The sequence below is a fragment of the Globicephala melas genome, chromosome 12, assembly GCF_963455315.2.
Source record: "Globicephala melas chromosome 12, mGloMel1.2, whole genome shotgun sequence".
In the NCBI taxonomy this organism is placed as follows: Eukaryota; Metazoa; Chordata; class Mammalia; order Artiodactyla; family Delphinidae; genus Globicephala; species Globicephala melas.
Window position 1 is genome coordinate 64,357,852 of NC_083325.1, and position 26,023 is coordinate 64,383,874.

At 39.4% G+C, this 26,023-nt stretch overlaps 1 protein-coding gene across 2 annotated transcripts in view; it reads right to left on the minus strand.

Moving 5' to 3' along the window:
* Window positions 1–240: 240 nt before the first annotated feature.
* TTC27 (tetratricopeptide repeat domain 27) overlaps window positions 241–26,023 on the minus strand; it is a 174,434-nt gene continuing 148,651 nt past the window's right edge. Inside the window, exons 16-21 of one of the 2 annotated variants that reach the window (XM_060309262.1) lie at window positions 24,871–25,036; window positions 10,888–11,085; window positions 9,462–9,573; window positions 4,471–4,571; window positions 3,304–3,372; window positions 354–478 (exon numbers count right to left, since the gene is read on the minus strand). In XM_060309262.1, coding sequence (XP_060165245.1) covers window positions 3,346–3,372; window positions 4,471–4,571; window positions 9,462–9,573; window positions 10,888–11,085; window positions 24,871–25,036 — 604 coding nt within the window. In that variant the 3' untranslated portion in view covers window positions 354–478; window positions 3,304–3,345. Of the gene's footprint in view, window positions 479–3,303; window positions 3,373–4,470; window positions 4,572–9,461; window positions 9,574–10,887; window positions 11,086–24,870; window positions 25,037–26,023 lie in introns of both variants that reach the window. The other variant, XM_030857980.2, reaches the window with a different exon arrangement.

Genomic DNA, 26,023 nt, shown 5'->3' on the forward strand with positions numbered 1-26,023 from the left:
GATTTCTTTTTTTCCTGTTTAGACTTTTTCCAAAGAATGATCTAATTCATTTTAGGCTGTGACAGAATAAACCCTACGCTAAAAAGAAAACTACATTTTTTTTGCTCTTTGTGCTGAAATACCTGAAGGATAATAAAAATAGTGAATTCAACTGTAATTAAGCCTAAAGAAAGAAGGAAGGAACATTTTATTTAATGTATTTCAGAAAGTTCAAACATTTGGAAAGATCACAAAAGAATGTTACCCATACAAGAGAAATTTATTAAAAAAATTAGTATCTTGTAGTTTAGATACACAGGTATAAGAGAAATTCCAGAAGGTGAAGCACCTTTTCCAGAAGCTGTTCTGAGGATGGTCAATACTGATTTCGAAATTGGTTGCTTAGGTCTTGAAGCTCTGTTACTAAGGTGTCCATTGCTGCTGTTTCATCAGCTAACTCCCTGGAAATTTCTCCACTTACCACATCTGTAAAAAGTTGCTGCAACACAAAGAACAAGGCAGAACTATCAAAACGATGAAAATCTCTTTAAAATAATATAGATAGAGTACAGAATTAAAATTCCCTTTGCTTAATAATACATTATAGTAGCAACAGTAGTATTTGTTCTATTCGCCATCCTGAAATATACAAGCTGCAACAATTAAAGGATGAATCAAACAATATGCCTGAACTTGTAAATTCAAATCAGCTCTGCTCTTCAAAATGGTTGCCTTGAATATTGATTATGTTATTCATTTCAATGTCATAAGATGGTTTTTGGATAAAGAGACATCATTCATCCAAACAAAAGAAATCTATTCTTTGTGTATACAAGCAAAACAAATGTATTTTATATTCAAGTTCATATAAATCATACTTTTATGCTAATTATTTGAAAATTAATATGTCTTAGGACTCAGAGGCCACAAAGATCATCAAAATTTGGTGACAGCAAAAAAGCCCAGCAAAATAAAAGTGCCCCCCTTCGGTAAAAGGAATTGCCTTGGGAGGCATATTGCAACATACTCCAATAATGCCACCATGGCTGAAACATTCTGGAATGCCTCTCTAGGAGCTGCCTGCTGAGCCGGTATAGGCACCCAAGAAATCAGCTTCAGGATTTTATGACTCTGTGTGTGTGTGTGTGTGTGTGTGTGTGCGCGTGCGTACGTGTGTTTTAATCAGAAATGTAATTTACTCAGTTTACCATAAATCTTTTTCATCACAACTGACTAGATGATTTGTTTACAAAAATCAAATTTACCATTACAATATAACTATTTACTACCACCATAGATGATAGCAATTGTTCTGACAGCTATTTTAAAAAGGGAATTCTGAAGATGTTCTGAGTGACGGCATCATCACTACAATAAGCTTAGAGTCTCTCATAGTGATTTATGGAGCAAAGAACATTCACTTGAATGCAGAACTTCAAAAATGCTTTGCAAAGCTTTGCCACATTACTGTGTAGTCACGCCTTGTACAGCATTTCACAACAGATTGACATACCAACCGCTGCGATGTGATCAGTAGAGAAAACATCTTTGAGGAAAGTAACTTGGACTCACATAGCATATTTGTTTTTACTAAGAATTACAGTACTTGCAAATCATCATAAATCTGCACCACTGGGACTTCCCTGGTGGCGCAGTGGTTAAGAATCCACCTGACAATGCAGGGGACACAGGTTCGATCCCTGGTCTGGGAAGATCCCACATGCCGCTGAGCAATTAAGCCCATGAGCCACAACTACTGAGCCTGTGCTCTAGGGCCCACAAGCCACAACTACTGAAGCCCGCGTGGCTAGAGCCCGTGCTCCACAATAAGAAGCCCGTGCACCGCAACGAAGACTAGCCCCCGCTCGCCGCAACTAGAGAAAGCCCACACACAGCAACAAAGACCCAATGCAGCCAAAAGTAAATTAATTAATTAAAAAATAGTGTGCATCACTTCCCTATAAAGTAAGGAGAAAGCAGAAAGCAACTTAGGCTTAGAAAGAATGAATAATTTGCTGAGGATCCCATGGAGTGTAAGTGGTAAATCTGTTCTGTCTCCAGGCTCTCCAGCGTTTTCACCAACCGCCCTCACGACCCCCTGCAGCAAATCTGTACAAGGACAGGGTGCTGAGGGCCGAAGAGTTACTGTGTCCTGGCCAAGCATGGACTTCATGACTTTAGGTGAATCTCTAGGTTCTACCTAGGAGTTTAATTCCATGAAGTCCCAGGCCTGGCAAGAAAAGACCAGAGATTCATGCAAACCAAGCCTGCTATTTAACACAGTTATCGTCATTCATTTTCACTTTTTTAAAAAAAATTTATTTATTTATTATTTTTGGCTGTGTTGGGTCTTCGTTTCCGTGCGAGGGCTTTCTCCAGTTGTGGCGAGCGGGGGCCACTCTTCATCACGGTGCGCAGGCCTCTCACTGTCGCGGCCTCTCCTGTTGCGGAGCACAAGCTCCAGACGCGCAGGCTCAGTAGCTGTGGCTCACGGGCCTAGCTGCTCCGTGGCATGTGGGATCCTCCCAGACCAGGGCTCGAACCCGTGTCCCCTGCATTGGCAGGCAGATTCTCAACCACTGAGCCACCAGGGAAGCCCCATTTTCACTTTTTTTTTTTTTTTTGGTTTTTTTTTTTTTTTTGCGATACGCGGGCCTCTCACTGTTGTGGCCTCTCCCGTTGCGGAGCACAGGCTCCGGACGCGCAGGCTCAGCGGCCATGGCTCACGGGCCAAGCCACTCCGCGGCATGTGGGATCTTCCCGGACCGGGGCACGAACCCGTGTCCCCTGCATCGGCAGGCGGACTCTCAACCACTGCGCCACCAGGGAAGCCCCCCATTTTCACTTTTTAAAGTGTTCTGCAAAAGTGTTCTTTTGGAAGGCAATTCTGCTTAGCAAACCCAATTTGTTGAAAAAGTAGAAAAGGCATATGATTTACTACAAAATCAGAGACTCCCAAATATTATATGCAAAAAGGTGCTTTCAAAGGAGATGTTGGGAAGCAATTTTTCCCATTTTCGGATAATCCAGTTGTGATCTAATGAGAACAAAATCTAAATACAGATGATGTTCTAAGGTCTCATTTTCAATGTTTGGAGTTCCACAATATGAACGGATGGGTAGTACAGACAAGACTATTTAAGTCATATAAGTATAGGTTTATGTAAAGTTAATACATTATAAGAAAAAGTTTTGCACAGAATAGGGAAATCTGTAGAGTACATCCTGAAGAAATAAACAATCATGGGTAGGTTAGTGATCTCACCAAAACTAGGAAAATTAGCTCCCAATTTGGGAAGGAAAGTCACAGAAAAAGTCTGCTACCTTGACTTTCTTTGAGAGAGCTCTTGCAGTTTTCTGAGAGACTCATAATCGGAAGTTGTTTGAAGTTTCCTGTTGGGAGGAAATACAGTTTCCCCAGGTAGATTACAGAAACCTGGTTCCAGCATGCAGACTAATAAGGACAGAAAAGTGAGTTAATAATCTAAAGAGGCAAAAATGATGCTCTGATCTGAAAAGATCATCAATTAATAAAAAGCATAGTCTGGAAAGGTTTTTACATGTGTCCAGAAGTGACCTTCACTTGCCATGGACTTGCTCTCAGAAGTGAAGTAAAATTAGTTTGCAACCCAGGATTAAATAGTGAAGGCAAGGAAAGATTAGAAAAAAAAGTGCTAAAGTGTGTTAGAAGTTATATTCCTTTAAATTTTGTTCCTGAGGTGTACTCCAAACCTGGCTGCATGTTAGAATTACCTGGGAAATTTAACACAAACTTCCCAGGCTCTGTCCCAGACCCGATCTGTCCCAGGTAGAGATGTGGAGTCCAATCTTCAAAAAACCTCCCTCCATAATTCTCGGGTGTCCCCATCCTAGCACTGGATCATAGGTTGGCATTTGTAATCTGATACCGTATGTTTTAGTTGTCAGGCTTGAGTCAACCTATCTACCTTAATATTTGTGTCAAATCCATATATCACCTACTTAATATTCGTCTCTAAATCAATTTTTTATTTAAATAAAAGTATTTTAAAGGAAACATTAGAACACTACTGTAAATAGAAAATAAGCAATACTATTCATGAAATTGTAGGTTTGATATGCTAGTTATACTTTTTCTAAGATGCACTGAAATAAATACATATTAAAATAAAATGTTTACCCAAGTGCTACTAGTAGTATATATGCCACACTTCGGGAAAAAGTGATAGTAAGTAGTAGAGCAGTGTTTTAATTTGACTTAAAGAAAGCATCAAGAGCCGGATTATAAATATTAATTTCAAAGACTCCTAAGTTACCCATGTGTAGGGTGATTTAGCCACTGGGTCAATGATCTCCTCACCAGTACAACTAATCACCTGGGGGCTGATGTCTAAAATATAACATAGGCCTAAAATTATCCTTCATGTGAAGGAAGACTTAAGAGCACCTGGCTGATACCAAAGACCTTTTATTTTCTATGATAATTCTAATTAATTCACATTTCACTCTCACCTTTGCTTTAGATAACAAGCCCCGTAAATTGAGTCGCACTGAAGAAAGCACTTGTATAGCCTCTTGGGGACTGGATTTGCTTCTACTGCATTTTATAGCCACTGGAAGATAAATATGGGGAAAACATCCATTAAAAATTGATAATGATAATTTGTAAGTACAAAAACCAATTAGTTAATTAGGATTTTATAGTAACAGACTTCAGAAATATTTCTATGTGACAAGTTTTATTTTGGTGAAAGGAAAATAAGTTATATGCATAAATTTTCCTTTTGTCCCTTAAGAAGGATAGCTTATTGCTAAAAGGAAAATTTTGAGGAAAATGAGGGATATTTGGTGAGTTACAGACTGTTGGGAATGGACCGTGAAAACACACATGCACGTGCACACACACAAGCACAGAGTAATGAAATTAGGCAGAGACAAGGTCTAATTGAACACAAGGTACCCACAGAGAACAAAAACATATACAGCTCATCTTAATGTGGCTTCTCACGGTACTGAGTCCCTAATGGGGAATCACAATTGCAGATGACACCAGCCCAAAGAAGTGACATGCCAGATATCTACAGCTCAATTCTTGCTGCATTTTCGTATTCAGAGTTTACATCACCATTCTGGAAGAAGTGACGCCAACAACCTAGGCGCCTGCATTTAGGGAACGTGACCACGACCAGGCTCTGGGGTCACTAAGCCATGCTTGGTATCCATTAGCAAGAAGTAGGGGAGAGGACAGTCACTCATTCCCGACACCTCTACCTCCAGCATTCTGGAGAGCCCATTTTCCTAAAACTTGAAATTATCAAGAGCGTGTAACCCTTCCTAGCACAGGGCCTGCCTATTAATGCTTTTTAAGAACAAGTGGTTAAGCACAGTGGTTAAGAATCCACCTGCCAATGAAGGGACACAGGTTCGAGCCCTGGTCCGGGAGGATACCACATGCCACAGAGCAACTAAGCCTGTGCGCCACAACTACTGAGCCTGCGTTCTAGAGCCCACGTGCCACAACTACTAAAGCCTCCATGCCTAGAGCCCATGCTCTGCAGCAAGAGAAGCCACTGCAATGAGAAGTCTGCGCACCACAACAAAGAGTAGCTCCTGCTCAACACAACTAGAGAAAGGCCCTGTGCAGCAACGAAGACACAACACAGCCAAATAAATTAATTAAAAAAAAAAGAACAAGTGAAGAGCTTTGTAAAAATATAATGCCTCTATACCCTGAGAAGACCATAATTCATAAAGAGCCATGTATCACAGTGCTCACTGCAGCTCTATTTACAATAGCCAGGACATGGAAGCAACCTAAGTGTCCATCAACAGATGAATGGATAAAGAAGATGTGGCACATATATACAATGGAATATTACTCAGCCATAAAAAGAAATGAAATTGAGTTATTTGTAGTAAGGTGGATGGATCTAGAGTCTGTCATACAGAGTGAAGTCAGAAACAGAAAAACAAATACCATAGGCTAACACATATATATGGAATGTAAAAAAAGATGGTTCTGATGAACCTAGGAGCAGGACAGGAATAAAGATGCAGATGTAGAGAATGGATTTGAGGACACAGGGTGGAGAGGGGAAGCTGGGAAGAGGTGAGAGAGTAGCATTGACATATACACACTACCAAATATAAAATAGATAGCTAGTGGGAAGCAGCTGCATGGCACAGGGAGATCAGCTTGGTGCTTTGTGACCATTTAGAGGGGTGGGATGGTGAGAATGGGAAGGAGGCTCAAGAGGGAGGGGATATGAGGATATATGTATAGCTGATTCACTTTGTTATACAGCAGATACTAACACACCATTGTAAAGCAATTATACTCCAATAAAGATGTTAAAAAAAATTTTTTAAGTACACACACACACACACATATATATATATATATGAATGTGTATATATAAAAAAAGAAAAAAAAAGACAGTAAATGCCTAGTGAGCAGAGGGGCAAAATAAAATGTTGCTGAATTAAGAAAGAAAAAAATAATAAAACATGCACAAAATGAGAAATTCTAAAAGAATGAAACTAACTTGGAATAAATAATATTTAATGTCTTGCTTATATATATATATATATATCTAAAATGCCTCGTATTTCTCCACTGATTTGTTCTTGTTCCTCTAAATTATGCTCACTACAAACAGATCAATAATCAGATCCTATTTTAAAACTACACTAAACAGTGCAACAACTGAAGTTTACTTAGTACCCTGTATCACAGAACAGGGATGGAAAACAGATTTCTTTCTGTATGCAAACTCTCACCAATTGGAGGTTGCTTGTGCCTGGCAAAATAGTTTTGCCATTCATTAACACCTTCCATGGCTGGTGAGAACTATGCTTGACATTCCTATTCTAAAATAATAATCAGACTTTGAAAGGATGCATGGTAATCAACAACGTTACACTCATTTTCAAAGGGTACAGTTAACATGGAGATAGTGAGGATTATGATGTCTGTGTCCCATAATAGAGGAAGGTTGTAACTGCTATTACTGAGGTACTTGGGCTATTTAGTACCTAGTAACATATCAAAAACAGCTGTGATTCTGTTTTCAATCCTTCATTGTCATTTTGATAAAAACAAAAAAGCAAAAAGACAAACAGTGCTCCATTAGTCCCCTTCCTCAATCCCATTTCCAAAAGGCGTTAGAGATGGGGAGACGGTGGGGGTGGGGTGGGGAAAGACAGACAGAGAGAGACAGAGAGACAGGGAGAGAGAGAAACAACCTGCTGTTTCAAATCATCGGGAAATCCAAGACAGCTGTGCTTCCTCCAGGCAGACTGTAGTTAAAATGTGTAATTATTATTTTAGAAGTTCCTGGATGGCAAAGAAGGAACGAACTTTTGTCCACTCTTTCCCAGAAGACAGAACAGCAGAGACTGTAAATGAATACCTTCCAGACAGAACAATGGGTACACGATGACAACACTATCACAGAAGGGTCTCCAACACTACGTGGAGACCACAATGTCTTACACCAAGCTTTCTGAAGCACATGGCTACTCTTAAAAATAGCAACCCAGAAGGGAATAAATCATATGGAGATTTTTCTAAATGTTATATTTCCTTTTCCAGAATTGGGTGAGGTGGAGAACAGTGATGGGGAGAAAGTTAAAAAAGAGAACAGAAATAACAGAGAAACTCAGCTCTTTCTTCCATGAAGCACTGGTATACAAAAGCAACATAGAAAAGGTTAAGATTTATCTCCATAAATCTAAAATATCACGAGAAAAGAAAGCTGAGCATCCACTCAAGTATGCTTAAAATGTTGTAGGAGCACGAACACATAATTCACTAAGTCAAAGGGAAACTTAAAAAAAGAACAGACACTTGTTTTTCTCTAAGTATTGCCTGGATGAAAAAACAAAAAAAGGTACCAAAAATAGTTCGCAATCAACTTTAAGAGGCAAAATGAAGATTTTTCCTAGAGTACTTCTTTAACCTGCATATTTATATTTGACAGGTTTAACACTATCACTTAGTGATTACAGAAAATATCTTGGCTTTGACTGTTATAGAGCCTGCTGTTCACCGAAATGTTTAGGGTTGGCAAGCTGAAGTAGCTCAGATAAATTCAGAGAAAATTGCACCCTGTTATAACTGCTTAGCATGGGTTTACTGAAATACAGTACCATATCCACAAAGGCCAAAGGGATAAAGAATGAGCTCCATCTAAGCCCACCCACCAGGAGGCCAGCACAAGCTACATAAATTCTAGCCACCCTAGACCATCCTTCCACTGGTCTATCGGCAATTATCTCAACCTTTTGGATAGTTATATCCTTTTGTCAAAGATAAGTAATTATTAACTACTAAGCCCATTTCTAAATTGTTTGAATGTTCTATGACTTCTTTCAAGGCAAAGTTAAACTTTATTCTTGTTCGTTTTTTTCTTTTTAGTTTTGAGTCCCTTATCATACAGCCCAGATCCTCTACCATAGAAGGAACAGGGTGGGGGTAAGGAGGCAAGGGATTAACATTTAAACCATGTGTAAGATACTGGTAAGTGTTTAAATATGTTTTTACTTATTTTTCATAACAACCATAGGTAGGTTATCCCCAGCTTCCCCATGAGGGCACTAAGAGTCAGAGAAGCTAAGTAATGGTGACCCCAAGTCACCTAGTTAGTATGTGGTAGAGCTGGTCCTGGAACTTGGGCCTCCCTGAGTCCAAAGTTCTGCCCTTTTTATTGTCCCTTGTTGGCTACCTATTTGCTGCAACTATTAGTTGCAGAAGTTAGAGGAGGACTTTAGGATAGGTTCACAGTCCTTGTGATTCAGTTCTTGACAGTGTGGCTTCATTATTTTATTTGAATTGCATTCCCAGGGCATCACATGCCTATATTCAAACATAAATATAAAAGTGCATTATTACCTTTAACTAGTATATTTTTCATTAATGCAAATAATTAAAGGCGGCCTTTATCTGGAGTATCTTACCCCAACTGGCCTACAATTTTATATGTAAGGTTTTCCCTCCCCTCAAATATCACCCACTAAATTTCCCAAAGTTATGGATTAGATTATATTTGTAATTTCCTTTGTATATGCCATAGCTCTTATGTATATTGCTATGCACTCCAGAAATCTATGTATTTTTATGAATATTTTCATTTATAAAAGAAGAACATGAGTCAGGAAAAGTTAATATTTTCTCACTACTACATCATCAATGCAGGAGAAGGTTACTTCTGTGTGAAGTGAAGATTAAATACAGTTGTAAAAGTATTTCCTATCTCTAAAGTTTCTATCATCTGTCACTTATTCAAACACTATTTAAGCCTCTAGCCTATTTCTTCTTATTGCTCCAGGGTGCCTACTACATAATAGTTGGTCTGTAAATATTTGCTGAATTAACTACAACAATTTTAATATAATGAAATAACCTGAAATTATTTGTAATGGAACTTTGCTTTTGACTAATACTTCTTATCAGTAAAAATACATTAAAATATGCCATGGATATCAAACATCACATCAAATACCATGTGCGAGTCCTAAGGCTCTCTGAACCACTTCCTTAAATGATGTAATATCTTTCTCCCAACAACTGGACTGTGTGTCACACTTGTATGCCTTAGAGAGATACTGGAACGCCTGAGGAAAGAAAAAGAACAACTTTCAGATTAACAAGTAGAATTCACATTTCAAACTCAGCTTCCTGGAAGTCATATGGAACTAATTCCAACCGAAAAACCAGTCTCTCTTGTTATGTAGCACAGTTTCTATGATTCTCATCAAAGAAGGGGCATAGATGCACATCCAACAGCAATGAGCAATTAAAAGAAATCAACTGGATGTGTCTGGATAGAGACACTTCCCTCCAAACAGAAAAGTAAAAACGCTTGGTTTGGAAATCTATAAGAAGTATACACATTTCCCTAGCATTTGTAGCCATCAGCTTGAGAGACCAGTTTAGAGAATGAGCCGTGAACTTGGTGAAAACTACTGAATTACTGGTAGGTGTGTAAACTCACAGATGTTTAAAACACTCTCTTTCACAACCCCACCCTTGTGGATTCTTGAGGGAGAAGTCACAGATCAGAGAATTCAGAGTACCCTTAATTCTGCACATAAACAGGGGACATAATTCAAGGCAAAATGGAAGGACGGAAAGCAGGAGTGTGTGCATGCCTGCGTGTGAGTATGTGTTCTCTGGGCTGACAGGGCTTTGGTGGAAGCCAGCTGGGTGGACTGAGGGAGGAGAGAATGGCTAAGAATCCCACAGATTAGCTGTACTGTGGCGAATTCCAAACTTACACAAGAAGTACACTTGATTTGTTGTGGATGTTTTGAAAAGAGCACAAAATATTTAGTATTCCAACCTTGGAAACTCTGGAGGTGCATCTACATTCTAAGATAAGAAGCTAAGGCATAACTTGAATCTATCTGGTGTTCTACTGCACTTGTGAGAAAGGGGCAGGGTAACCTTTGTAAAATATTTTATGTTTAGACTTTAAAAGCTCCTCTCTGATATTCTTATCTAGCCCCTTTTTCTTTCTCCTTTTCATAGTCTCCATCTCGGATTTAAACACTCCTTTGTCCTTGTACCGTCTACCTTAGTCTTCAGCAAGGAGCCTGCAGAAAGGGGTGTGGAGTAAATAACAAGAACCAGCTGTTCGCTGCAGCTCTGGAGGGAGAGCAGGTTAAGACAGACCCTTTTGCAGGAAACAGAGAACAATTATTTAAGAAAAATTCATGGAAAGAAAAAAGATGAATACTTACAAATCTTAACGTGTCCACAATTCAGGGTGCTTATGTTAAGAACTCTGAATCACACCTGAAAACTTGAGCGTATTCATCTTACCTTTCAAATTATCACAGTCTTCCTCCAACCATCAAAAAAGCAGATCCACTACACCTATGTTCAAACAGAAGGCAAAAGCCCCGGAGGACTGAGGCAGGACTCACCTTTTCATTTTCATCAGGCTTGTCACTCTGCCCATTTCCACACACTTGGGCATATAGCCTCCAGATTTCTCCGTCGTTCGTCACTCTTGAAGTTACTCTGCCAAACAGCTCCTGCAGCTTTCCTCTGAGGCCAGATGCAACATCTCCACTACGATCAGCCATCCCATCCATCACTGCCCTGACCAGAATTGTAAGGACCTTAAAAGATGCACAGGAGAAACTGGGAAGCTAGAAACAACCAAACAATAACTAAAAACAAAGAGCTACCCTCACCATCAACGAAGATGACAGTGAAAAACCTTGTCAGGCCTGTAAGAATATCACCCGTCACTTTTGAAAAATAAAATACAAGACGAGCCATCCCGAACCACGGTCTGGAATCGCAGGCCGACTACCTCTCCCAGTGTCCCTTTTCAGGCTCCTTGGAGGGCTCTGCTTCCACAGGGCCCTAGGCTCTGTGCACCTTTCTTCACACTCTGAGGGCTCTCTCTGAATGATCTGCTCCACACCTGTAGCTGCAAATACACTATGACCAAGTCTACCCGATACTGTCAGCGCAGCTCCAGCCCGACTCCTCTCTGGAGCCCCAGGATTGTGCACCTCCATATCTACCAGCCATGTCCCATCAACATCTCATGCTCCATCGATCCCAGAGGGAAACCTAGATCCCAGATCCCTCTTCCTCCTGCAGTCTCAGAGCCAGTGACCTGAGCACCAACCTAGAGTCTCTTCTCTCCTGGCTGGGCCACATGTAACCAATTTGATTCAACATTCCTAATGAGTCCTAAATCCAGCTTCTCCTCCTTTAGGTTGGACCTCACTATTCCCACCTGGACTGCAGTGATAACACTCTAATTCTGCTAAAAGAGGTCCTGGCCCTTCCTAATTGTTGCATAATAAACTGCTAGTGCATTTGCCTTAGGTATGCAGGGTACCCACAAAGTAGCTCTTGACCTTCCAACTACCCCAGGTCCGCTCACCATTTGCAATTTCGTGGCCATCTCATTTTCATTAATCAGATGCCTTGAATGCTGATAGATGAATTAAGGTGAGCCCCACTGTGGGTTACACTGTTATGACAAGCTACATCTGTCACATCTATATTAGGCTGTGTATCTCAAGGCTGCCTGGAAGCATAGAAAGTGCATCCTCCGTCATCCACTCTTGTGACAGAAGACCAGCAAAGACACATGGATCCACCTAAAGAACCAGCTCGAGGAGACTGCCCTCACACCTTGCTGCTACTCAGTGCAGCCCTTGGACGGACAGCATTGGCATCACCCAGGAGCTTGCTGTAAATGAGGAATCCTGGATGGAGATGTCGCTCCGTCTTAACTGAGATTCTGCATTTCTAACGAGCTCCCAGGTGATGCTGGTGTTGATGGTCCACAGATCACACTGAGTGGCAAGGTTCCAAGAGACAGGGTGCCACATCTTTATTCTTCCTCTGCACTTCAGGGAGAGGATCACATTTCATCACCTTGTGTCCCCAGTATCTAACATCAAGCCTGGCACACAGCTCTGATGCAAGGAGTACTTATGCCTTAAAGAAAGACTGAATGAACACACCTCTTTCAGAAAGCTTTGCTAAGAGAAATGCAACCAGTGTGACACCTTGCTCCGTCTCCCCGTAGAGCATTCTGATCTAGGCATGAGACGCATCCAAGGAATCAGGGCTCCTCTGGCCCATGAACACTGTAACGAATGTGAGCTCAGACTTATGGTCCTAATTATATACAGGGAGAAAAGTGGACAGGAGAACACTCACTTGTGCTTTTTTCTTTTTTGATGGACAAGGTAAATTATCTCTGCCTATAAATTCACATTACAATCCAACATGTAGTTTTAAATCTGAAAGTAATGAAATAGATATTACAATTCCACTCATGGTTTTAAATATGAAAGTCACAATGCAGGAGAAATGGTATGAATGTGCACTACCTGTTTCGAGTAATCATTCTGTAAACGTTTCAAGGATTAACATACTTCGAAAGAGATGGTCTATTGAAATAGTTACTAACATGGACAAATGAAGCATACTAAATTAGTAAAATTCTTTGTTTTTTTCTGGGATATCACAGTTGGCCCAACACCCTATCCCCTCATTTTAGCCACGATGAGTAGCCAAAGGGGAAGAAAAATATTTTGGCCTTCTTGCTAATAAAAATGGAGAGCTGCAGTACTGCTGTTTGAGAGGGGGAAAGTTGGTGAAGCGGGTTGTGTGTGTGTATTTGTGGGTGCATAGAGGGAACTGCAAAAGGGTAAGGAGGTAGATAGAGTGCCTCTGTGTTGGGGTTAGGGGGCAGATACCAAACACCTCTACCCAATTCATATGCAGATACCATAAGTAGAGAGACCCTGAATATAAGGGGAGGCAATAACAAATTTGTTTTTATACTCTCTATTTGATGTACAATGATTAAATAGCTGGATCTGGGCCTTAGAAGAGAGTTCTATATGGAAGAATACATAATAGAAGTCATTCATGGCCACGGCAGACATTGCCTAGAGAGACTGTGTTGGGTAAGCATCAGACCAAGGATAGTCTTAGGGAACACAACATTTAAAAGGAGGGTAGATGAACAGAGGTCTATGCACAAAGGAAAGGTGGCAGAAAGCGATGTCATGGAAACCAGGGAAGGAGAAAGTAACAAGGAGAGTACATCTACAGAAGATCAGGACTGGAAGATTCTGCTGGATTTGGCAGGTACACGGGTTAGCGACTGTATGCAGAGCTAAAGCCAGAAAAAGGAGGGCATGAGAGATCATGATTTTAGACAAGAGGCTCACAAAGAGAATCACATGAAAACCAAGACAAGTATTAACATCATAAAAAACAAAAAGCAAAAAATACCCCCAATCATAGTATCCTGTAATACCTATTTTGAATATAATTTGCATAGGCATATAATATTAATAGAAAATATTCATGTAACCAAAATTTTTAATATAAATACATTGGGAAAATAAGAAAGGGAAGCAGTGGAAATGCTAATATAAAAGAATTAAGTCCTTATTTACTATAATAGGAAGTCAACTGATAATACCTAAAATTTGGTTAATAAAAAATAGGAGGGGGGAGCGGTGGAGCAGGAAATTGCTGTATTTTGTTATAAGCCTTATACTACGACTTAACTTGTAAAAACTATATGTTATGTGTTACTTTAATAACACAAAAATTTAAAAATAGAGAAAAAGAATAAATACAAAGATTGGCAAAGAGGAAACAAAAAACGACAGCACACATGAATATTCATTTATAAACTTTAAAATTATGTCTTTGGTGTGTGTGGGCGGAGGGGGGAGGGGCAAAGACTTTTTTAACAGGTAAATGTTTTTATCTACTGTAAACTGGGTAAAAATATGATTACTGAACCCATCAGTAACTAGTTAAAACTATAAATTATTAAGTATGTAATAAGAGGCTGAAGGGTAGAGTACTAAAGTTTAAGAATTTAGAGGTAAACGATTCTTGGGGAAACAGGATCCAAGATATGGCCACTTGGATGGGTTGCTCCTATGAAATAAGATGAGAGCAAAGAAGTTTAAGTCCAAAGTATTGGACGTGCCATCTACCTAAAACCAAGTGTTCAAGAACAGTAGATCTAGAATGGGGAGGAAGATATACATAGTCGGTTGCTGAAGTCCACCATGAATATGGAGGAATGGCTAGGAAGTTGCTAAACAGTGGTAACGAGGACAGGTCTTCTGTCTGCAACATCACAGAACTGTTGTATCAAGGAGTCAATATACAGGTAAAGAGCTTCAAAAACTGTAAAGCAATATAAACCTATAAACTATCACAATCATCACTGACCCTCAACTTCCTTACTCTGTCAAAAGGGGACAGCAAAGCCCTCATCGTCGCCCACTCATTATGTGCCCCTATACTTAATTGGATTAAAATGGAGCTAAAGAAGAACAAACGCTACCACCATGCTATCAGCCCTCAATACCTCCCACCACCCCTGCTCTGAGCACTCACCATGTGCTAAGCCCCATTCTAAGTATGCGACCAACATGATTTCATTTAGTTCTCACTGTAACCCTAGGAAGCAGGGACTTTATTATCTCCACCTTACAAAGAAATTGAAGCATGAGAGGCAAAATGAACTTCTCAAGGGCACAATGCAAGTGAATGGTGGAGCTGGGTCTTGAACACAAGTGATACTGGCCTCCTGAGTTTTGATGAGGATGAAGAGAAGACGATGATGATAGCAGGTAATATTCATACATATACACCTTCCTATGAGCCGGGGGCTCTATGAACACAATCTTCCTAACAACCCTAGGGGGAAGGTGCTCTTGTTATTTGCATTCTGCAGATGAAGAAACTGGAGCACAGAGAAGGTAAATAACTTGTCCAAGGTCACACACCTAGGGAAGGCAGAGGTGGATTTGAACCTGCAGCTCGCATCCTGGCTCTTGCTCTCAAGCATTTGCTGTATTAAATGATAAAGCACAGCTCCTTACTCCTCTGTTGTTCCTTCCTTTCTAATAATAAGTTCTTTTTATTGGAAAGATTTGCTCTTTTATGAAATATGTATGCCAATAACTTTGATCAGTTCATTATCATTTTTTTGCCAAATCTTGAATCAACCCAAACCAGACAGGTTTTTGTAGTTTTTTCTTTTTTAACTTAAAAATTTCCCCAAGACATTGGAGCTAATAAAAAATAAAAAGAGAAAATAAAATTCACAAACACAAGCACTACTGTCATTAATTTTTTAATGTATGTAAATTTTTAAATATAATACTATGTAAACTGTTTTATCTTCCTTTTTCACTTAACATTATGTCATAGAATTTTTTGATGTTTTCATATATTCTTTAGATAGATCACTTTAATAGATTCAAAGCCTCCCACTGGGTTGACAGAGCACAGTCTATTTAACAATTCCCCTGCAGTTAGATAGTTAGGCTGTTTCCATGTACTGCCATTGTCCTTATCATTATAAAGAACACTTCACTGCATATTTTTGTGCCTAAAGATTTTTTTCATACTGAAGCTTCTTTAGGTTAGAATTCCAGGAACAGAACTATGGAATCAAGGGAATAAACATTTTAAGACTCTAGAGATAACCTGGATACTTTCAAAAAGGGCTAAATCAAATTAGATGTCCATCTGTAGTATATGAACATGTGTCATTTCACTGCATATTACCAGCACTGTGTGTGTGTGTGTGTGTGTGTGTGTGTGTGTGTGTGTAGGCGTTTTAATCTTTGATATTTTGTTTCACTAAAAATATACGCAGCTATTATTCTGAATTTCTCTTTTATTATTAGTGAATTTAAATCTCTTTCCAAATGTTTGTTCAGTAAGTATATTTCCTTTTTAAGATATTTAAATTTTTTCTTAATTTGTACGGAACCCATTATTTTCCAATGTGAAAACGGTTTTATTGTTCATCTTCATATGGAGATTACATAGCCTACAAGCTGATGCACTAACACGTTGCTAGCCTCTTTTTCTGAACCCCAATTCTGTACACTGCTTAAAAAAAAGAGAAAGTTGATGAATCTGAGAAAGTAACAGCAAACACATGGGAAACCCTGGAGAGACAGAGACTGGCTGGGTCCTGGTTTGGTGGAGAAGAGCAGCCCACGATGGAGACGTATAAGGGACCAAGGTTCACAGATGGGCTGAGAAAAGCTGTTTAGTTGTGCTTTTTTTTTCTTCCACACACTACTCTATACACCACTTGCCATTAACGTGGAGAGACTGAAACACAGCAGTGCCAGCCCAGTGCAAGCCAGGGACCAGGCAGGTACCACCTGGGGGCAGAGGGCCTGGCCAGCCCCCCACCTGCTGGATGACTACTCAGGAAGATGGGACTGGAAGAAAGCAGTGCCTGGCAGAGATAAGAAAGGTTTCCTGAGGAGCCAGGCCACTTGGCGGTGGTGGTGGTGGTGGTGGGAGGAGGCAGTGGCAAGGTGTTTCCAAAAGGTGAGCTCCCCTTGTGGCCCAAACTCACCAGGAGGGGCACAGTTGGTCCTGGGCTTGCTTTAGACCCTCTCACCAAGTACACATTACCAGTCAAGAAGCCAATATCCCCAGGGAGTAGGAGCCAAGAGGGACAAAATTAAGACATCTGAAAAGTGCAACCATAATGAAAGAAACAAATTGAACAGCCTATGTGAAAAAGAATTAAAGAGACATGTGGAGGAAAACTTGATTTCATAATACATATCCTCAGGAAGATGAGCGGGAAAAACCAAGGAAATGGTGAGATCCCCTGGGTAGCAGTATAAGTGGGGAAGAAAAATAGCGTGAGGACTGAGCCTGGAATTGCTCTCATAGGGAAGGAAAGGCGAGAATGATTCTGCAAAGGAGATGAGGAAGCTGCATCTGGTGGCTTAAGAGTTGTGAAATTCTGGAAGCCTGCCGAAGAAAGCATTTGAAGAAGGAAGAGAGATCAACTGCGTTAAGTGTAACAGATAGGCTGAGAAACCTGAGGGCTGACAGCTGTCCCCTGGATGTGGCAATATAGACCCTGACAACAGCACGCTCAGTAGGCTGGCGGAGATGAGCCTAGAAGGCGTGGGTTCCAAAGAGGACAGGAAGAGGGGAAGTGGAGACTGTCTCCACTTGCTGGAAGTGGAGACAGCAAGATGCTTCTCCCGAAGAGTCAGCCCTGAAGAGCAGCAGAGGAATGGGGTGGGGACTGGGCTGGGGGTGGGGGGAGTGCACATAAATTATTTGTGCACAGTTTGTAAAGCTTGAGAACTTTCAAAAAACAAGAGCAATGATAAATGCATTTGTAATATAACACAGCTATACAGGTAAACTTTAACCCATGGTGATTATAAGGGAAGGTCCACTTGCCTTTTTATTGGAAAACTAGTCCTAATACTCTACTCCAAAGATATTCTTTATTTCATCTGTGGTTTTTTTCTTGGGGTTCTGGACACCCTTGGGGATCTGAGAGTTTTGAACCCTCTACCCAGAATAGGTACATAGCCACATACACAAATTTTTTTCATGATAATTCAGGTAATCTCACAATCTTCTGAAGCCTAAAAATAGATCCTTCTTAGAAATTCTAATTTGTCCACCATGGCATGGGATTCCGGTCTTCTCTCTCAATACTGCATACGACTAAGTAAGTGTATCTCTTTGAAAAGCTTTATTAGTTTTCTATCAACTCCTTCCCTATTCTTATTATCCCTTCTGTCCCTTCCAGATGTTCAAATCTCTGGTATTGTTTTAGGCAAGACCTTCATGTGATCAGCTGAGGTCTCTCTGGCCTTCTCTCAGGGGCACCTCTGTGCATGTCGCCTCTCCTTCTACCAAAGCTACCAATGAGGTGTGTGTTGGACACACTCTCTTACCTTTACCAGCCTCACTATTCTCAAAGCCACCGCTTTCTCCCTAAAAAGGAGCATGAAAGTTGTGGTGGGATGAATAGTGTCCCCCCCCACAATTCATGTTGAAAAAGAACCTCAGAATGTGATCTCGTTTGGAAATAGGGTCTTTGTAGAAATAATTAGTTAGGCTGAAGTCATATTAGATTAGTGTGGGCCCTGAATCCAATGACTAATATTCTTCTAAGAAAAGGAGCCGACAAACAGAGACATGAGGGAAGGAGGTGAAGTAGGTGAAGAGGGAGGCACAGGTTAGAATTATGCAGCCACAAGCCAAGGAATGCCAGGAACCAGAAGCTGAAAGAGGCAAGGAAAGATTCTTCACTGAGCCTTTAGAGGGAGCATGGCCCCGCCAACACCTTGATTTCAGACTTCTAGCCTCCATTACTGAAGAGAATCAATTTCTGTTGTTTGAAGACACCAAGCATGTAGTAATTTGGTAGAATAGCCCCAGGTAACGAATCCAGCAGTCTTATGTAGAAAGACTAAGGCAACGTGGAGAACAGTACGAGGAACGCTTCCCAGGGCACTTAACTGGCTTCTACTAACCCTCTTCCAGTTTCAGTTCAGGAAGCACTAAGTAAGGCTGTCATGTCTCAGCCTGTCCCTCCTCAGGACAGTGGCGTCCAGCCCTCTGGTCAGAAGTCATCCTTTCCTCATGTGTAGAAGTTTTCAATTCAAATCTCTCCATCTTTTCTTTAGCAGAGTGTGGCTTTTGTGTCATGCTTAAAAATGTTTTCTCCACCCCCAAGCTTATAAAAATATTTACCATACTTTCTTTTTAGTGCTTTTATGGTTTTACTTTTTCAATAATAGCGACGATACGATCACGATGCTGACGGCAGCTATACTCACAGCACTCGTATGTGCCAGGCACTATTCTCTGCCCTTTACATATATTAACTTACTTAGTCTTCACAACAGTCTTGTGAGGTACTAATAATATCAGCCCTGTTTTACGAAACTGAAGAACAAAAGTGGTCAGTAATTTGCTCAGGTCACATAGCTAGTGATTGGCAGAGGTAGTAAGCAAAGGCTGTCTAACCCCAGAATCTATGCTCTTACCTACAACATGATCCTGCTTCTCAAGCCATTTCAATTTAAATATTTATCCAGGGACTTCCCTGGCGGTCCAGTGGTTAAGACTCTGTGCTTCCACTGCAGGGGGCACAGGTTCAATCCCTGGTCGGGGAACTAAAGATCCCGCACGCCAGGTGGCACGGCCAAATAAATAAATAAATGAATGAATAAATAAATATCTTATCCATTTGAATTTATTTTGGTTTAAGGAGTGAAGCAGAGCCTTCATTTTGGGTCCCAAATGCTTGGCCAACTATTTCAACACATATTGAATATTTTATTTTATCCCACAGATTTAAAATGCCATCCTTAACATGAACTAAATTCTCATACTTGAGTCTGTTTCTGAATCCTCTCTCCTGTCCCATTTCATTCCTGTAGCAGATGTTAACTCTTAATATAATAAGGATATTATTAGCTTTTTATCTTTTCTATTTGTTACAAATATTTCATCACATATTTTTTCCATGAAATCATAAAGATTCCTTCACGTTTTTTTTTTCTTGCTTCAAAGTTCAGGAAATATGGTAAATACCCACTTGTACTGCTAATTTTTCTAGGAGATGAAAAACTATTTAGCATATATTTAGCCCATTTGGAATTCATTTTGTGTATCATAAAATAATCTAAGTATATTTTTTGAGCCTGGATGTTTAGAGGGATTTCATTTTAATCAGTATAAACAGCCCTGCAGCCCCTCACTTCCTAACTAAACCAATGCCACACCACCAACTTCATGTAATGACGTCTAAATCTCTAACCCACATCTCTAATCACTTCAGTGATAGAGCACTTTTGTTTCATTCTCTTTCCTCAGCCTATTTCTCACTTCCACCATGGTCCATGGACTGCATCAAGCAGAGTGTGACTGTGGGGGACCACCACTAGCCCCTGAAGAGAGCTGACGTTTTCTCACATGGAGGAGCAGCGATTCTAATCTCCACAAAGAGAAAAGTATAACTATCCTCTTCCCCAACACTAACCTTGAGGTCCTTGGCCAAGTCTCCCCAAAATCTTGGCTGAAAGCACAAGGCGTTGGCCCTTTGAATCCTGGAGGTCTTCAAAGCAGGAAGGAATAGGATTGCCTCAGGTCCAGTTACAAACACTTCCAGGAGGGCTGGAGGCCAGGAATGAGGCCATTTCCCTCCTCCCTGGCTTGGCCAAGTCCCCCCTCCACTTGGAGCTCTCTAAAGAACCTGCTCTGTTTCCTGGTCTGATAACCCTGACCCTTGGCTTCCCCACACCTCAGTTATCAGAGAGACGTAGGCAGTTTAACATTGTCTTTTTCACTCCTTCACCAAAAAAAAGAAAAAATTTCTTCACGTGTGGAAAAGGCATGCACAGGTTTTAGGTTAAATAGGTCAGACTTCAAGTCCTGGCTTGACTGCTCGTTAGCTGTGAAAGATCAACTTTATTAGTTCATCTTGCTGAGCCTCAGATACTTCAGCAGTAAAATGGAGATAGTATCTACTTCACAGAGACAGAATTTGTATATAATATATCCATTCCCTCTGCTCTTCTCTCTCAGGTAAGCCCAGCCACCACTTGCTCCAGGACTTCAATCTGGTTGGCAACCTGCCCCACTGCCCATCAACACCACCTCCCTCCTTCCCCAAATAGAAATCCACACAAAGAACAACATAGGAAAGAATACATATTGTATGACATTCAAGAGAAAGCAAAACTGAACTGTGGTGACAGAAATCAGATAGTAGTTGCCTGGGTGAGGGGAAAGGGTGGTGGTTCAGTTGACTGGACAGGGGTATAACAGAACTTTCTCTGGTGATGAAAATGTTCCATATATTTTTTGGGAAGTAGTTACATAAGAATACTTAATGGTCAAAACACATCAAACTTACACTTAAGATCTGTGCATTTTATTATATGTAAATTATACCCCAATTTGAAGAAAAAAATACTTTGTTAGATATAGTTCAAATGCACATTAATATGATGGGGAAATGTGCTTTTTAATATAAATCTTCCCATAGACTTCAAGGTTTGGTTCACACAAAAAACAGACATGCCTAAATGTGATTCCTATCTCTGGTTCCTACTAGATATATGACTGGTCAAGTTATATAACCTCTCTGGGTCTCATATTCATACATTGTAAAATGAGGACTATTTAGTACCCACCTCAAATACTGTATGCCCTATAAAAGATAATCCATGTTAAGTGCCAAGAACATAGTAAGCACTGGATATATGTTAATCCCCTTTCCTTCCTCTTCCATTTATAAACAGCAAATGGGGTGCAATAATGCAATACTTAAATTTTTCCCAAAATGACTGAAAGTTATCTAAGAAGAAGGAAGAAGAGGAGGAAGGGGAGGAGGAGGGGGGATGGGGGAAGAGCAGAAAAAGATAAAAAGAAAAGGAAAAAGAAAAAAAATGAACACATCAACATTAGAAATTATCCCAAGGAAAGAAGCATGAATGTACACAAGGATTTGTCTACAAGGATATTCATGGCACTATTAACAATAGTAGAAAACTGGAAAATCAAACAGGGGCTAATTACACAGAAACATGAAAATTAGTTTTATGATAGATTAATAAAAGTGTGTACAATCCAGACATGAATATAAATATCTATTATAGAACAGTGTTCTTGAGTTATACTAATCTATGCATTAGTCAAAATTAGGACATAGAGACAAAAGGCAGTAAATGATAAAGGCAGTATATCCACCCATTCTCCTATTACAAATAGTGAGAAAAACAATTTATAGTTAATTTATCATGTGTCTGTATTAAAATGAATATGAATTTACATACACACAATAAAAAAATTAAAATGGCAGTAATCACATCTATAAAGAAGTAGAAAAAGAATAGATAAAAAGAGAATTTTAAAGCAAACTGAAATAGAATGAGGTCAGGTAGCGTGAAACATAAGAATATCAGAGTTTTTTTGAAAGACACCTGTTACCAAACTTGCAGAGTCAAATTCAGTAAAATTATTTTAGCCAAGATAAAAATATTCCAGACAATCTATCAACTGTCTCAGTTCACACTGACTAGCAGTGAGAAAACATGATGGCAGACACAAATATGCCACGAAGCTAAATATGACTGAGACCACACCAGCCATCAAGACCTTCCTTCAGTGATGAGTTAACCACTCTGGAGTGATTCTACCCACACCTGCCAGAGAGCAAACACCTCCATCAGTATTCTGTGACACTTCTGGAGAAAGCTATTAACAGGGCCTAGTATAAACTGACAAATTATCTCACTGTGGCTATTTCTCCATCTGAATACCCAAAAGTTCTCTATCATAAGGTGCTAAAGATGATCATTTGACCCGAGCAAGTCACTGGTTATCTAGTTCTTACGTTCTGAGTAATATTTCCCCAAATCCAAATATAAAAATTAAGCTAACAGCCATACCATCTGACATCTTTATAGCACCTTATGTTTTTCTAGGTGCTCTGTTTATACGCAATATTTTGTCTAACAGGAATGATCCTTGGTGTTCCTGTGTGTGGCAGGGATGCTGAGGGAAGAAGTCTTAAGAATACAGATGCCACCCTTGATTGTTTCTAAAAATACTGAACTTTTATAAAAACTAATTTCAAACTCATCAAAATATTAGTGCTCAGATGAAATACTATTGTATGAAAGGAGGTTTGGTTCATATTCTGAATTTGAGGAACAAAAGAATTACAGGAAAAAAGAAATCAACATATTAGCTGGCCATGAATTTAAACTAAATCCTAATAATTTTCTCTAGGTAGGAAACGACTCAATTTTCACTTAAGTTAAAAATGATATAAGTTAAATACTCTGCTAAAACAGGTAGAGGATTACAAAATTTTCAATGGGAATTAGAACACAGTTTTGCTATGGGTGAAAATTCTTATGATTAGATTTGCCGGAAGGAGTTTAAAACTGTGAATATGATCACTAAAATATGTTTGGAAACTCTATTTAAGATAAAAATTAAATGAAAGCATCTTAATTTATGCTGGGAGAAGTTTTGGGGTTTTTTTAAAACTTTTTTTCCTTTTCTCAAAACACATCTCTATGCATTCAGAACAAGCTTTGTGAAAGGAAAAAAAAAAAGAATTTATTTCAAGTGTAAAATGGAATATACTACCAATGCAAATTATTTACATTCTCCCTGAGATTTTAGAACAGGCTTCACAAGGCTTTCTTAGTAAAGAAAGGTCTTTTAAAAAATTACAGTTGAGATAAACAAGAGACAAGCACTTTGCAATCTCTGCACCATCCTCACTGGTTCAGCAACACACCGAGATCTGTTCAGAGCCTCATCAGTGCCCTTTGCCAAGGCGCTAAGTGCGGAAGAGAAACAGCCATCACAATGGTGAACAGGACAAGTACTAGATGGCCAGAGGACTGTGCAAACAGATTGGCTAGGGTTCCTATCCTTTCTAGGATGTAAAACTCTGCTATGCTTCCATGCACATTTTAAGTGATCTGCACTCTATAAAATTCAAGTCCCTTCTTTCTATAATGGATGGTTAATGTACAACAGTTAAAAAGGGGGGGAAAAAAAAAACAAGGAAAAGAAAAGTAATTGAAGGGGTCAACAATGTTCCTGTAAGTAGGCATATGGTTCTACTTGAAGCCACAGATCTTTAAGTGAACTGCCCAGAACCTGAGCTTTAAAGCAATTTAGTGAATTATATAGCTGGATTTGCAAGAACATGCAAACAGGTTGAGGGCTGGGGCTACGAAACCAGAAACCAGATAAGGTAAATTTTGGAACAGCTGGAGCACATCTATAATAAGCCATAAGAGTAGTGAGGTATTATCATATATTACATGTTATTTGTTTTTTCATAATTCCAAATTCATCACTTTAAATAATATATATGTTGATTATTGCAAATAAAGTATTAAATTTTCAAGCCCCTGGACTTTGTAACCTATAAGCTCCTATACACCCTATCTTTAAACATTCTCTTCACCCACAATAAAACCCACAAGGTCTTATATATTTAATACTATTGGATGTCAAACATAGGGGCTTCAAGTCTCCCATAGTTTCTGAAAGGATATAGTATTTTTTGTACTGTTAAGAATCAACCAGTCCTGACTTCATCCCAGATGAAGACCATCTCATTAAACAGTGCAAAGAAAATGTTAGTCTTCATTTCTATATTGTTCAAACAATCTGAAAGTATGCAGTAAATGACTGTTCAACGAGTGGATAAATGAGTATGGGAGTTAATCCAGCTATTGCACTGAGATAACCAAAGTTATAAATAACACAAGCATCACTCTATTAAGTTTCTGCAAGCTGACTATACATATGTAAACCACATATCAGATTTTCATAACTGAGTCACAGTAATATTCAGTCTATGATTACACAAACATATTTGACATTGGAATGCCAGAATTAATATGTAACTAAGAATATTCAACTATACAAAAAAGCCCTCTTTTATATATTACTTGTGTTTAACAAAATTTTCCTATGTAGAGTCAAGGAAACAATTTACATTATGTAATGAAGTATTAATACCAAACACAAACTGAAATAACAAAATATGAATATCCTACCTGAGTATCTTTGTATTTGTCTCTTAAGTCCAAGAGCCGATGATAAGCATTAATGGCTTCTGAAAATTCCCCAATGTCAGTGCTAGTGAGAATATAGTTTTCCCAGATCTGCCAATGTTCATAGTTGCACTTGAGGGCTTCTTGTAAAGTTCTAAAAGCTTTCACTCTATTGAAGGTCAAGTTAAAAAAACAAAAACAAAAAAAACAATAATGAATAACCATAGCTAAATAAACTATAGCTAAATGTATAAAATACTAATGTGGACTTTCTGTCAGTCCTTAATCATTCATGTTAATAAACAGTATTAGAGGTTCAAGCAACCCGAAACCACCTCAAATTTCCCTAACAGGAAATGGCAAACAAAAACAAGTAGAAATGAAACAAGAATAGGGAGACATATATAAAAACCAAGTAGAAATTTTGAAATTGCAAGAGACATTAAAACAAACAAACCAGGCTTCCCTGGTGGTGCAGTGGTTGAGAGTCTGCCTGCTGATGCAGAGGACACGGGTTCGTGCCCCAGTCCGGGAAGATCCCACATGCTGTGGAGCGGCTAGGCCCGCGAGCCATGGCCACTGAGCCTGCACGTCCGGAGCCTGTGCTCCACAATGGGAGAGGCCACAACAGTGAGAGGCCTGCGTACCCCGCAAAAAACAAAACAAAACAAAACAAAAACAAACCAACCAACCAAAAAACCTCAACATGTGACAAAAACTAGATTACACACAGTCAAAAAGAGTACTGATGAATTGAAAGATAACAGTGAGGAATTCAGATTAAAAAATAAAAGAGTAATAAAGAGACAGAGGAAAGAATGAGAGGTAAGATTTAAGCATATATTCGATAGACATTCCAGAGTAAATAAATGCAGAAAATGGCAAGACACTACATTTGACAAGATAATAGCTGAGCATTTTCCAGAACTGAACAAAGATCTAAATTCTATGATCAAAAGTATATTTTGTGTACTGAGCATTATATTGGGTTGGCCAATAAATAAAGGTAAACCAACACCTAGACACTTTGTGTGAAACTGCAGAACATGAAGATAATCCTAAAACCTATAAAAGAATGACAGTTAGAGGACAGCAGATATTTCATTAGCAGCAGAAGATGGTAGAAGGCAATAAAATAATTTAAAGTGCAAAGTAA